Source organism: Mus musculus, chromosome 1, assembly GCF_000001635.26.
Source record: "Mus musculus strain C57BL/6J chromosome 1, GRCm38.p6 C57BL/6J".
Classification (NCBI taxonomy): domain Eukaryota; kingdom Metazoa; phylum Chordata; class Mammalia; order Rodentia; family Muridae; genus Mus; species Mus musculus.
Window position 1 is genome coordinate 53342892 of NC_000067.6, and position 13528 is coordinate 53356419.

Sequence of the window (13528 nt, forward strand, 5' to 3'; positions counted from 1 at the left end):
ATACAAATTTATATAAGTTTAAAGTAACTGAAGCCAGAGGAGTGGTTGAAATCACCAAGGAAGAACATATTGTTGATATCTTGTACGGAAACCTGATATTTAACATTTAAAGGTCAGTTGGAGGAAAATCAGAGCTTTATAATAGGACTGACAGAGGGAAGGAGAGAAGAGGGGGTCAAGGGCAGGCAGTTTAGAGGTTAGGGTCAGCCTAAGTTAAAGAAGGGATAGGAGAGTTTCAACTGTCATAAGCCAGGGGTGTTTCATGAATAAGGGAAGGACATGGCCAACTGTTTTAGTTGCTGCTGCCAGGTCAGGGGAAGTTTAAGGTTAACTCCCCTGATTTTTACACTGAGCAATGAAATTCTTAGTGGCTAGGGAAGAACTTAGACTCATGTGTAAAACTTAATTTACCAGGAACTCTGGCAGAAGGCGGCCTTTGTCAGGTTAGTCTGTCAGTCTCCTAACAATTCTTTACTACAAATAAAAGGATCAGAAGTGTCTGCCCTAGATATAGATAGATCCAAACAGTAATGCTACAAGGTGGTTACTAGCTCAGGAGAGTGGGGGTGATACTGAACTGCGGTGAGCTGAGACGGGTGTAGGCAAGAGCTCATCAGATTGCTATCAGTTTGATACACAATACAGTGAGTAGCAGACACTTTTGATAGGTAGATGACCATTTCTGGTTTTAGGGGGAAGGAAGAAAATGGTGTAACTAAAGATAAGCTGGAAGTTCTGATGCAAATACACAGCAGGTTTTAATTCTAATACTAATTCTGCTGGCATCTTTGCTCTTGGATTCTTTCACTCACAACTTTGAGAAATAAATTTGTCTAAAGAGTTCTGATGCTGTGAAGAAGGCATAGGTCTTGGGCTAACTAATCTTTCTGTGAATGGCTAAAATGGGACAAGTAGATTTGGTGGGGGGAGAATGTTTAAAAAGGGTCTTAAAAGTTTAAGTTGGAAAATGAGCTGTGAAAGAGAATTGAGTCTTACAAATATAAATCTCAAATTTCTTAGCTTCTCAAAACTTTAGTTGTAGAATCTTCAAAGCCCAAATCAAGGTTCCTGGCAATAATAGCAATTGAATTATGTGTAGGTATGCTGCTATGAAGACCTTGGGGAAGCAACCTGCCCATGGTCTTACACTGATATTGGTCCCTCTACCCCTGTATCTCTCTGAACATTACCTGGGTATTCTATAATCTAACTCAATCTTGACACTGTCTATTAGGAGTCAGTGTCAAGTCTCAGGTTTAAAACCTCAGTCCTAAAAGACTAGCACTTCAAGAGCTTAGTTCAAGTCAGGACCTCAGTTCCTTCTCTCCAGCCATTTATGAACTCAACGCTCACAACCCCTCTCCCTAGTGTCAAGAGTGTGCTTATAGAACTCAGGAATTTACACTCAAAAGGATTTAACACAAGAACCACCAGATAGAAGAAATGCACAGGGTGGGCAAATGACCTTGCATGCCCTCTGTGCAATTTGGTCCTAAAAGCCCTTTCCTGATTTGCAAACTGGAACTCATCAAGTCTTCGAAGAGCTGGATAATGCTGCATCTCCAGCCCTCTTCACCCCACTTCTCAGGTGAAGCTTCTAAAAAGGCCAAATGTAACCCTGTACATTCTGGCCTTTCTTCAAATGATCTCAATGCTGAGACCATCTATGAAACCCCTGTCTGTTCAAATGGAGCTTTGATGAGAAAGGTAAAAATTAACACAATGAAATGTGAAACTACTACACCCCACAGTAAGGCAGCAGCTGTTTATTTTGAGGTAACTGTCACAAAGTACAGGATAGAATAATCTTATTATGATGTAATTTTGAGAGAGGTTTTCTAAGGTAGGATTTGGAGCCTTCCACACTTATCAGATGCCTTCTCATTAGATTTTTCCAGTTTTGCAATTCTAGATCCAAATTGTATGGCTCGTTTTGGCAGAAGGGCAGAGGCTGGGAGACCAAGTTCCATAGCTGCAAGGCGTAAAATAAGCTTCTCACCAACTCCACGGGGCAGAGTGAGGTCTACCTTTTCCCAAACTGGCAGAGAATTTAGGAAAGACACAACATTTTCATCCAGGAAAGGAAATCTAAAATTGATCAAAATTAAAAAATAGTGATTTTTTTTTATTAAAAATAGTCTGTTTATGACTATTTAAACATTTTAATGGCTAAAATGTAACTACATTAAAAAAGTAGTTAACTATTACTTTATTGCAATAATTCGCAAGTTTTTTCAGAGTATATTTGTGCATGTCCCCAGTATGTTCATGAAATGCTCATGAATTTATGTCTGCTTTGAGTATGTCTGCAGAAACTGAACTCTGAGTAATGATCTGCCCTTTTGTTTGTTTACTTTTCTATAAAATTAAGGGTTTTCTCTTTTTTGGTTTTGTTTGTAATATCATCCCATCCTTACCTTGTACCCATAAAATGCAATATAGTTATACTGTACTCACTCTTATAAAAACATTCTTCATTAACATTCTCATCTGAGTATAACATTATAATAATTTCATATGATGCCTTTGGAATTAACTACTTCATCAGACAACGTACTCTCCTCCTCAATCTACCTGATGATAATGAGATTTTTTTTTCCTATCCTTCAACCCTTGAGCATTTCTCTTTACATTCTTAAAAAGGAGAACAGCTTACATACTATGTAAAATCATATTAATTATTTAAAATAGTATTAAGAGGTAGAACAGCATTAACAATATAATCTGGAATAGCATTGGCAACATAGGAACACTTGGGTAAAGGCAATCATAATTCAACAGAAAGGGCAAAACCATGCAATAAAGGTTGGGGAGGATTCTCAGACACACAAAGAGGAAGCAAGTGTACTACGATGCCCCTGTTTTCATGAGGCTTACATGATCTTCTCCTTCTTGCCTACTGAATCCTTTTAACAAGTGTCATTTATTAGCTAAATAGTTTCATTCATTTTTATTTTTGAGGCAGGGTCTTGCTATGCAGCCCACACTGGCCTTGAACCCATGATTTTCCCAACTTTGACTAATGTAAACTACTATACTCAGGTCCACAGTTCGACTCTTCATACCATCACATCTTCCTTTATCCTTAATATTTAAATTAAAAATGCTGCATTTAAGTATGTCTTATTATAAGTATGTTTTAGGTAAAAATAAACACAAGATTTTAAAAGCATATATGAGAGTGCTTGGGTCTCTGAAGATTTTATACCCCCTATAACAGTGGTAAATCATGTTTAAAAGTTAAAAAAAAAAAAAAAAGAACACACTCAATAGACAGAAATCCAGGACTGGGACCTCCACCAATCACTACAGTAGTCATGCCTACACAGACAAAACCAGATTCTACAGTATTGGAGGAGAAAGTCATGGTGGATTTTTGGGACAAAAAAGAGAAAAACAAAACAAAATAAAAACCCCAAACCTTTAAATTGCCTGTGCTTGGCACTTTAACAGTCCTGTTCTCCTTGTGGTCCTAAAAAGAACGACCCATTCTATCACTTCAGAACATGACTGCAAAGTTGCTTATGAGGAAATAATGGCTTCCCGTCTCCAACATCTTTGCTCTTGACCACGTTTATAAAGAGACAGTGTGCTTGCTCTCCTGCTTTGCATGGGACCAATCTCCAAGGGAAAAGGAATGTAAAACCTCCTTTGTATTTTTCTTAAAAAGTATTCAGTAATGAGTTACCTTGCTTCCTTTCCATGATCACCAATAACTCTGTCATCACGACCAAGGTTTCTAGAAGAAATGCGACCCAATTCCATTGCTATTTCCTCGTTCAGTCCTTCTAGGCCAAGAGACTGAAAGCGGGCACGATGACGGGAATAACCTGCCAACTGCTCATCTGCACCAATCCCAGTAAGAATCACCTACAGAAGAGTAAAGAAAGCCAGAGACACGACAAGAGGATAAAGAAAACAAGTTGTGTTTTTCTCATGCAGGCTAAAGAGTTGTAGTCCTAACATTTTAGGAGGAAAACTGTGAGTTAGAAAACAGTAAAATAAACAAATACACTGTACTAGAAAGTGTAACTATAGTACTGTATATTCATAAACCTTAAATGATGAAAGCTTCAGTCAAAATTAGGTCTCATGAATTCTGAGCAACAGTCCTGGATCATACCTTTGCACTGCTCTTGTAAGATCTCACAGCATCTTGGGTCACCAACCAACCGATTCCTCTAGAAGCAAACCACACAGCACAGCCAATGCTATCATCCAGAACTGTGTCCAATGGCTGAACTAAGTGACATATTCGAGCTCTTCTTAGTTTTTGTAGTTCTTCAAGAGAAACATTTATTTCCACAAAATTCCAAGTTCGAGAAGGGTTGACAGACTGTAGTTCCTTTAGTCCTGCTTTTCCTGTGACTCGGTCTGGTACCTCAGCCTCACCTGGCCCCTCATCTGCAGCAGGACTCTGAGAGGACTCTTCAGAAGGGATCTCATGGTGGTTCTGCTGTTTTCTTTCTATGTTAGGAATAGGTAGCCCTGTTTTTTGTTTAGGCACAAAAGCCACATTCAGAAGATCAATTGGCTCATCTAAAGGAATATGACGATCAGCAAGGGCTGCAATCACCATAGAATCAACACCTCCAGAAAACAGGATCGCAATGTTTGCTTTCGAACTGCAAGTTTTTAAAACTTCCTTTGATGCCAGGTTTTCTTCCCTAGCTAAACATAAGATGCGTCTCTTGACTGAAACATTGAGGATGGCAATGAACTGCTGAACTATTTTTTTTGTGTGTTCATCTGTAAGAAATACCTCAAGTGTCTCTCTTGTACCTGAAGTGCTAGAACTGTTTCTACATTGGATTTCCAATGGACTCTCAGGCAGCTTCTTATTTAAGGGAACGACAGGTTTTGAGAGGTACAGGTTGGCTTCATTTATTACCACTGATACAAACTCTGGCAATCCTGCTGGAGTCTGAGTCAGGTCATTACCACATTCTTCGGCAATATCCTCCTTAGAAATGTATCTCCAAGGATATAATTTTAAGATCACAGATCTGGAAACAGCAGCAGAATTGAGATCAATCTGGAAAATTCCAGATGCTGGAACTTCTTGCCACTGGTCTGCAACTCCATATACCTGGGTACCAACTGACGAAAGGCAGAAACTCTTGCCCAGATTACTAAACTGCCAAAGCAAGCTACGCCGACCAAAAAAGTCCCTACCAAACCATAAGTGATGGCTAGAGGCCTGATAATAGATAAACGACCATGGACCTTGCACTTTAGAGAAGAGCAGCAAAATTTCAGACTCATTCTTACAGGCAGAAAGGCTATTGAACATAACCTGGGTGTCATTATCTTCTGCTTCAACCTTTACTCCATTAAAAACTTCTCCATTCCATAAGAACACATTGCCATGTTCATCTTCTACAGGTTGGATAGTCAAAACACCTCTTAAATGAAGAACATGACCAGAAAATAAACACTGATAGTTAACAGCAGATTTTAACAACTGCCTGCTGCTGTTGGGGCCCCGCCGTCTAAGATTATGCAGCAAATCCTCTTTTAACTCTTTACTGAAGTGTTCAATAGAGAAGCTTACAGAACAGCAAATGCCACACATGGTTATGTGAAGTCAGGTTGACTGTGTCTTGACTTTGGTTGTCTCGGAGGTTTCTAATGCTTGGTATTCTTTTTTTAGTTCGTCTAATGTATCTGTTAGGAGGAAGTGAGAAAAAATATTGAAGTGAAAGTTCAAAAATATTTACCTACTATTTCATGGACAAAACAGGCTACTTCTCAAGAATAAACCATATGAGATTCACTGTGCAAATGCCAGCAATAATTCACAATGCTTTAGTGACAAACAATGCTGATATTTTGGTAATATTTTCTTTCCACTGAATACATACTTTGTCCAATCACTTGGCTAAACACCTTAGATATATAATTTTTAAATACTTCAAGACATTAGAGCAGTAGTTCTCAACCTTCCTAATGCTACGACCCTTTAATACAGTTCCTCTTGTTGTGGTGACCCCAACCAAAAAATTATTTCATTGCTACTTCATAACTGCAATTTTACTACTGTTATGAATTGTAATATAAATATCTGACATGCAGGATATCTGATATGTGACCCCTAAGAGGGTACTGACCCACAGATTGAGAACTGCTGCCTTAGATGTTCAAAGTATTATCCCTGAAAGTCACTGTATAATGATTTTTCATATTTCTGTTAAGCTCTTAAAATATACATGACTACTTTACTTAATAACTAAAGCGGATACGTCTTAAAGTTAAAATTTTTTATTCCTTGAGAATTTCATACTTGATATATTTTGATCACAGCCACTATCTATTTCTCGATCCATATCTCCTCCTACTGGGGAGGGGGCTTGTGCCACTAGCAACAATGGCATTGAATGGCAGTTAGTACAGAGAACCACAACTGGTGCAGCTCGAACCATCAGTGACTGTGGAGTGCTCAACTCTAAACTGGACATCTGTATCACACCCAAAGCTCATGGATAAAAGACGAGACAGGAAGACCATCATGACAACAAGAGACTGGGAGGACGACTATAAGACAGTGTCTTCCAGACATGATGGGGTTGTTATGAACATGAACTCTCTGCAGCTATGGCTGCCTGCCCAAGATCAAGCCAATCCAAATCCCAGCCCGAGCCCTACCGGAAGAGTCTTTTTAAAACTGTAGAACATCTGCAAGGTGGTTGTGGTGCAGCGCATGCCTTTAATCTCAGCACTTGAGAGGCAGAGGCAGGCAGATCTCTGAGTTCAAGACCAACCTGATCCATACACTAAGTTTCAGGACAGCCAAGGCTACACAGAGAAACTCTGTCTTAAAGGACTCCCCCTGCCACCCCCTCTCCCCAAAAAACCAAAACCAAAACCAAAACCAAAAAACCCCCCCAAAAACCAAAAACCAATAAACAACCCACTGTACATATCTTTGGAAGTCTAACTGGAAAACAGACCACTGTACTAAATCAACACACACATTTATTCAGATAGGGCTTAACTGAGGCACCATTATGAATCCCCACAAAAAGCTTACAAAAGGTTTTCTGTAGCATTCCATATATAACTCTGAAAACAAAAACCAAGACGACCACCACTCACTTTTGCTTTCAGAAAAGATTTTTGTTCGATCTTCAAGAAAGAATATGTTGCTGTTCTGTTGCTGCTTGTATACTCTCTGCAAACGAAATTGACAAGATCAGGGTATGACATGCACACTGATGCTGAACAGGATCCTGTTATCATTTATTCTTGAACTTCAGGAATATTCAGAACAGTAATTACCACAGAGAAACAAAGCCACTGAATACTACGCCACCCAGAACTGGTTGTTTACTTAGCATGCATCATCATACCACACACTTTCAGTAACAAAAGCTATCATAGCCACAGATTTATAATTTACTTCATAAATGAATAATACATGGAGACCTTTTCTGACCATATGGGTACAACACTATAGTTCTTTGCTGGCCTCAAGCTTCAGACACTTACTGTATCGTCACTACAGGTGCTGATGAGCGCCTCTACGTGTAAACACACATGCACCCTCACAACTGCTTACACACCAGTTACTCAGAAGTGTCAAACAGCATTTACACATTTTGACAGTTTGATCTCCAAAAATTTGTATTAATTTGCCTTAGCATCTAATATATCCCAAATGACAATATCAGAAATGTCAAGAATGTCAGTCATTACATAATCGCAGCTGATTTCTGAACATATTCATAAAAAAGGCATTAAATGGGTTAAGTATTTAGAATAGTAAAGTTTTCTGTGAAAAACTTCATTCTTTTTTGTTAAAATATAATAAATATTTTTTTATCTTTGAGATCTATTGACATATACAGGAAAAACAAATTTAAAACATGCAAAAACAAACTAGGATACCACGTTAGCTTTTAAATTATGATCTTTGAATTTTGTAATGTTAGCATAAATAATCGAAATCATAATTTTAATATACTATTCAGATTTCCACAGCAACTCACCCGATTCTTCTTTAGATTAGAAAGTTCATCCACAATAATTTTCTGTTCTTTAATCTATTAAAGTAAAGAAAAAAATCTAAAGTGGAAGATTTCAAAGTATGTTTAGCGAGAACATTTTAAGTCACTGCTTTAAAACTAAAGATGGGGTTGGGGGCTATAATGGACTGCCTGTCTAAATGGACACTGAACAAATCAACAGCACTCAGTCTGGAATCAGTAGAAGACAGCTTGAGAAGGAGAAGCATAGGCTTGCCAGGGGTCAGTTACCACAGCTCACATCTTTAACCAGGGTGAGCCACTGCCTACCCAAATTAATACCAATCTTTTAAGCCAGGCAGTGGTGGCGCACGCCTTTAATCTCAGCACTTGAGAGGCAGAGGCAGGCAGATTTCTGAGTTCGAGGCCAGCCTGGTCTACAGACTGAGTTCTGTGACAGCCAGAGCTACACAGAGAAACCCTGTCTTGAAAAAAACAAAAAACAACCAAACAAAAGAACCAAAAACAAACAAAACCTCTCCCGAAAACAACAAAAACCCAATCTTTTAGTTTTATAAGGTCTTGCTGTAGACAAAAAGAGAGAAATAAAATGAATGTGGGTTCTCCTCTTTACCAACAACCAATGGTTTTATGATGTATGCACTAGATGACAGCCAGACATTCGGATAAAACAAATGAAATGGTACTATGGTACTGAATGCCCTACCTGCACTGATCCAACATGATTTTCCACCACTGTATCATTCTATTTCAAGTATTAAGGACTGCATATTGCTGGTATCGTTAAGCTAGGCAAATAGTCTATTAAGTCCTGAGAGCTGTACTAATAACCTACAAAGCCATATTGAGTACGCTTTCCTTGAGATTCAAGTCTGCTTGTACAGTGTTTTTATGCTCATTACAGGAATGACAGGTGTCACTTTAGGTGACACCACAGTACACTGTGGTACAGCGGGAATTAGGCAATGTACTGAAGATATCATATAGGACAGAAAAAATACAGAATTTAGGAATGTTTAATATCTGAAAAGACTATACCCACACCCTTCCACTCTACACGTTTAAAGATTTTCGTCTGTAACTGGAAGTTAGGACTAGTTCCGGTATGGGGTTGCCTCCCTGAAATCCTGGCTATTAGGCAAGAGAATTATTCAAGTAATGCCTAAGCAATAATATCTGAGGCTGGCCTGAGTTATTTATGAAATCCTATCCTAAAGGTATAGAAAAAAATTAATTTGATAGGGTGCTCCTTTCTCTTGTTGAATAATAAAGAGATGACCAAACAGATGTTTTTAGGATCACTTAAAGTTGAGAATATATTTTAAGGTAACAGGCAGCTGAGAAAATCGGCTAAGAAGCTTTTGCCTGAGTCTGGAAGAACAGGTACAGACTTCTAAACTTTTATGATGGACGTCATGGATGGCACCCAGGCGGGTGCGTGGCTAACTGGATGAAGCACAGCCACAGAGCAACAGATCTGTGTGTGACTGAGCAACACATCTGTGTGTCACTTTTTTTCAGGGGACACGCCTCCATCGTCGCAAACCTGCAGGATGGAGGGGAATCAGCTGCTGGTGCTGAGAATGCACGGCGGAGGCTACAGGGCACAGCGGGGCCCGCCGCCCACCACCCTTCCCCGGCGTCCCACGGCACCTTGCTGCTAAGGGACTCGGCGTGCGCAGTCGATGTGTGTGGGGGCCCCGGCGCGGCGCGGCCATCGGCGTGCACCCCACTGCTGGGCATCGCCTAGCCGCGCCGCACGCCAAGAACCGCGACTGAGGAAGGAACGGCAGCCAGCAGCCCCGGCAGGAAGCCTGGGTTCCACTCAGGAATCCGCCCCTTCCGGCACCCCGACCAATGGAGTGCGCACACTCACGCCTGCGCAGTGGCAAGCGCGCGCGGGGTGGGTTGTGAAAAGTCGAATTAAGAGTTGTGCTCCACTGCAAAATGGTTTTCTGCTAAATGTAGGTGTGGCTTGGCTGCAGAATCTATGAATGGTCTGTATCGCCCCCTAGTGGATCCTATGTAAAAATAAATCACTATAATTTAATACTCTTAAATTTGGTTTTCTTCTCCTCCTCCCCCTCCCCCTTCCTCCTCCTCCCCCTCCTTCTTCCTCTTCTTCTTTTTCTTCTCATCCCCTTCCCCCTCCTCTCCCCTCCCCTTCCTCTTCCTCCTCCTCCTTCTCTTCCTCTTCTTCTCGTCCCTTCCCTCCTCCCCCTCCTCCTCCTCCTTCTCCTCCTCCTCCTCCCCTCCCCTCCTCCTCTTCTTCTTCAGATTTACTTATTTTATGTATATGATGAGTTCACTGTCTCTGTCTTAAGACATACCAGATGCAGATCTCAGGTGCAGAGGATACCATAGAAAACATTGAAACAACAGTCAAGGAAAATGCAAATTGCAAAAAGCTCCTAACCCAAAATATCCAGGAAATCCAGGACACAATGACAAGACCAAATCTAAGGATAACAGGTATAGAAGAGAGTGAAGATTCCCAACTTAAATGGTCAGTAAATATCCTCAACAAAATTAAACAAGAAAACTTTCCTAACCTAAAGAATTTGATGCCCATGAACATACAAGAAGCCTACAGAACTCCAAATAAATTGGACCAGAAAAGAAATTCCTCCCATCACATAATAATCAAAATACCAAATGCACTAAACAAACAAACAAACAAAAGAATATTAAAAGCAGTAAGGAAAAAGGGTGAAGTAACATGCAAAGTCATACCTATCAGAATTACACCAGACTTCTCAGCAGAGACTATGAAAGCTGGAAGATCCTGGGCAGATGTCATACAGACCCTAAGAGACCACAAATAGCAGCCCTGACTACTATTACAGCAACACCCTCAATTACCATAGATGGAGAAACAAAGATATTCCATGGCAAAACAAAATGTACACAGTGTCTTTCCACAAATCTAGCTCTATAAAGGATAATAGATGGAAAACACCCACACAAGGAGGGAAACTGCACCCTAGAAAAAGCAAGAAAGTAATCTCCTTTCAACACACCCAAAAGAAGATAACCACACAAACATAAAAATAACATAAAAAATAATAGGAAGCAGCAATCACTATTCCTTAATTTCTCTTAACATCAATGGACTCAATCCCCCCAATAAAAAGACATAGACTAACAGACTGGATATGTAAACTGGGCCCAACATTTTGCTGCATATAGGAAACACACCTCAGTGTCAAAGACAAACACTATGTCAGAATAAAGGGCTGAGAATAATTTTCCAATCAAATGGTCCCAAGAAACAAATTGGAGTAGACATTCTAATATAGGATAAAATTGACTTTCAACCAAAAGTCATCAAAAAAGATAAGGAAGGACACTTCATACTCATCAAAGGAAATATCTACTAAGAAGAACCCTTAATTCTGAACATTTATGCTCCAAATGCAAGGGCACCCGCGTTCATAAAAGAAGCTTTACTAAGTTAAAAGCACACATTGCACCTCACACAATAATTGTGGGGGACTTTAACACACACTCTCATCAATGGACAGATCAGGTAAACACAAACTAAACAGAGACCCAGTGAAACAAACAGAAGTTATGGACCAAATGGATTTAACAGATATCAATAGAACATTTAATCCTAAATCAAAAGAATAAACCTTCTTCTCAGCACCTCATGGTACCTTCTCAAACTCAGGGCTGAAATCAACCAAGCAGAAACAAAAAGAACTATACAAAGTATCAACAAAACGAGGATCTGGTTCTTTGAGAGAATCAGCAAGATAGATAAACCCTTAGATAGACTAACCAGAGGACACAGAAACAATATCCAAATAAACAAAATCAGAAATGAAAAAGAAGATGTAACAACAGAAACTGTGCAAATTAAAAAAAATCATCAGATCCTACTACAAAAGCCTATACTCAACAAAACTGAAAAATCTGGATGAAATGGACAATTTTCTAGACAGATAGCAAACACCAAAGTTAAATCAGGATCAGATAAACCATCTAAACAGTCCCATAACTTCTAAAGCAATTGAAGCAGTTATTAAAAGTCTTCCAACCCCCCCCCCCAAAAAAAAGCCCAGGACCAGATGGATTTAGTGCAGAATTCTATCCAATCTTCAAAGAAGATCTAATACAAATACTCTTCAAACTATTCCACAAAATAGAAACAGAAGGAACAAGATCTAATTCATTCTTTATCAAGCCACAATAATGCTGATACTAAAACCACACAAAGACCCAACAAAGAAATTTTCCTTGATGAATATCGATGCAAAAATACTCAATAAAATTCTTGCCAACTGAATCCAAGAACACATCACAGCCTTCATTCACCATGGTCAAGGAGGCTTCATCCCAGGGATGCAGGGATGGTTCATTATACAGAAATCCATCAATTTTATCTATTACATAAACAAACTCAAAGAAAAAAGCACATGATCATTTTATTAGATGCTGCAAAAAGATTTGACAAAGTTCAACACTTTTTTGTGTTAAAAATCTTGGAAATATCAGGAATTCAAGGCCCATACCTAAACATAAAAGCAATATACTTCAAACCAGTAGCTAACATCTAAATGGAGAGAAACTTGAAGCAATCCCACTAAAATCAGGGACTAGAAAATGTTGCCCACTCTCTTTATATCCAATATAGTACTTGAAGTTATAGCTAGAGAAATTAGACAACAAAAGGAGGTCAAAGGGATACAAATTGGGAAGGAAGAGGTCAAATTATCACGATTTGCAGATGATATGATTGTATACTTAAGTGACCCCCAAAAATTCCACCAGGAAACTCCTGCAGCTCATAAATAACTTCAGCAAAGTGGCTGGATATAATGTTAACTAAAACAAATCAGTAGCCTTCCTATACTCAAAGGATAAACAGGCTGAGAAAGAAATTAGGGAAGTGACACACTTCACAATAGTCACAAATAGTATAAAATATCTTGGTGTGACTCTAACCAAACAAGTGATCTGTATGACAAAAAACTTCAAGTCTCTGAAGAAAGAAATAGAAGAAGACCTCAGAAGATGGAAAGATTTCCCATGCTCATGGATTGGCAGGATTAATATAGTAAAAATGGCCATCTGAAAGCAATCTACAGATTCAATGCAATCCCCATCAAAACTCCAACTCAATTCTTCATAGAGTTAGAAAGAGCAATTCTCAAATTCATCTGGAATAAGAAAAACCCCAGGATATCAAAGACTATTCTCAACAATAAAAGAACTTCTGAGGGAATAAGCATCCCTGACCTCAAACTATACTACAAAGCAATCGTGATTAAAAAACAAACAAACAAACAAACAAACAAACCAAAAAAAACACGAAACAAAAACAAACCTGCATGGTACTGGTACAGTGACAGGCAGGTAGATCAATGGAATAGAATTGGAGACCCAGAAATGAACCCATACACCTATGATCACTTGATCTTTGACAAAAGAACTAAAATCATATAGTGGAAAAAAGACAGCATTTTCAACAAATGGCGCTGGTTCAACTGGAGGATAGCATGCATAAGAATGCAAACTGAACCATTCTTATCTCTTTG

General features: G+C 39.1%; 2 protein-coding genes across 3 annotated transcripts; both read right to left on the reverse strand.

Annotated features, from left to right (window-relative positions):
- Positions 1-1725: 1725 nt before the first annotated feature.
- Asnsd1 (asparagine synthetase domain containing 1) lies at positions 1726-9861 on the reverse strand. Of its 2 annotated transcripts, none has more exons than NM_001290984.1 (6): positions 9639-9861; positions 7989-8042; positions 7096-7171; positions 5555-5667; positions 3689-3870; positions 1726-2088 (listed from the first exon to the last, which is right to left on the reverse strand). In NM_001290984.1, exons 4-6 carry the CDS (start codon positions 5573-5575, stop codon positions 1839-1841), a joined length of 453 nt encoding a protein of 150 aa, NP_001277913.1. In that variant the 5' UTR covers positions 5576-5667; positions 7096-7171; positions 7989-8042; positions 9639-9861; the 3' UTR covers positions 1726-1838. The 2 variants fall into 2 exon arrangements, with proteins under 2 accessions (NP_001277913.1, NP_598489.2); NM_133728.3 differs by having other exon boundaries at positions 4124-5667.
- On the reverse strand, positions 5438-9861 carry Asdurf (ASNSD1 upstream reading frame). The gene is made up of 4 exons (NM_001353501.1): positions 9639-9861; positions 7989-8042; positions 7096-7171; positions 5438-5667 (listed from the first exon to the last, which is right to left on the reverse strand). Exons 1-4 carry the CDS (start codon positions 9726-9728, stop codon positions 5588-5590), a joined length of 300 nt encoding a protein of 99 aa, NP_001340430.1. The 5' UTR covers positions 9729-9861; the 3' UTR covers positions 5438-5587.
- Positions 9862-13528: the final 3667 nt, after the last annotated feature.

What these genes read in the sequence shown, in the direction of transcription:
- Asnsd1 (NM_133728.3), bottom strand. Translation starts at nt 5,575, where the DNA reads ATGTGTGGCATTTGCTGTTCTGTAAGCTTCTCTATTGAACACTTCAGT. An exon ending in CTTACAAGAGCAGTGCAAAG is followed by an intron (nt 3,871 to 4,123) that starts GTATGATCCAGG and finishes ACTCTTCTGTAG; the next exon opens with GTGATTCTTACTGGGATTGG. An exon ending in GATCATGGAAAGGAAGCAAG is followed by an intron (nt 2,089 to 3,688) that starts GTAACTCATTAC and finishes GATCAATTTTAG; the next exon opens with ATTTCCTTTCCTGGATGAAA.
- Asdurf (NM_001353501.1), bottom strand. Translation starts at nt 9,728, where the DNA reads ATGCCCAGCAGTGGGGTGCACGCCGATGGCCGCGCCGCGCCGGGGCCC. An exon ending in CTAATCTAAAGAAGAATCGG is followed by an intron (nt 7,172 to 7,988) that starts GTGAGTTGCTGT and finishes TTTCGTTTGCAG; the next exon opens with AGAGTATACAAGCAGCAACA. An exon ending in AATCTTTTCTGAAAGCAAAA is followed by an intron (nt 5,668 to 7,095) that starts GTGAGTGGTGGT and finishes TCCTCCTAACAG; the next exon opens with ATACATTAGACGAACTAAAA.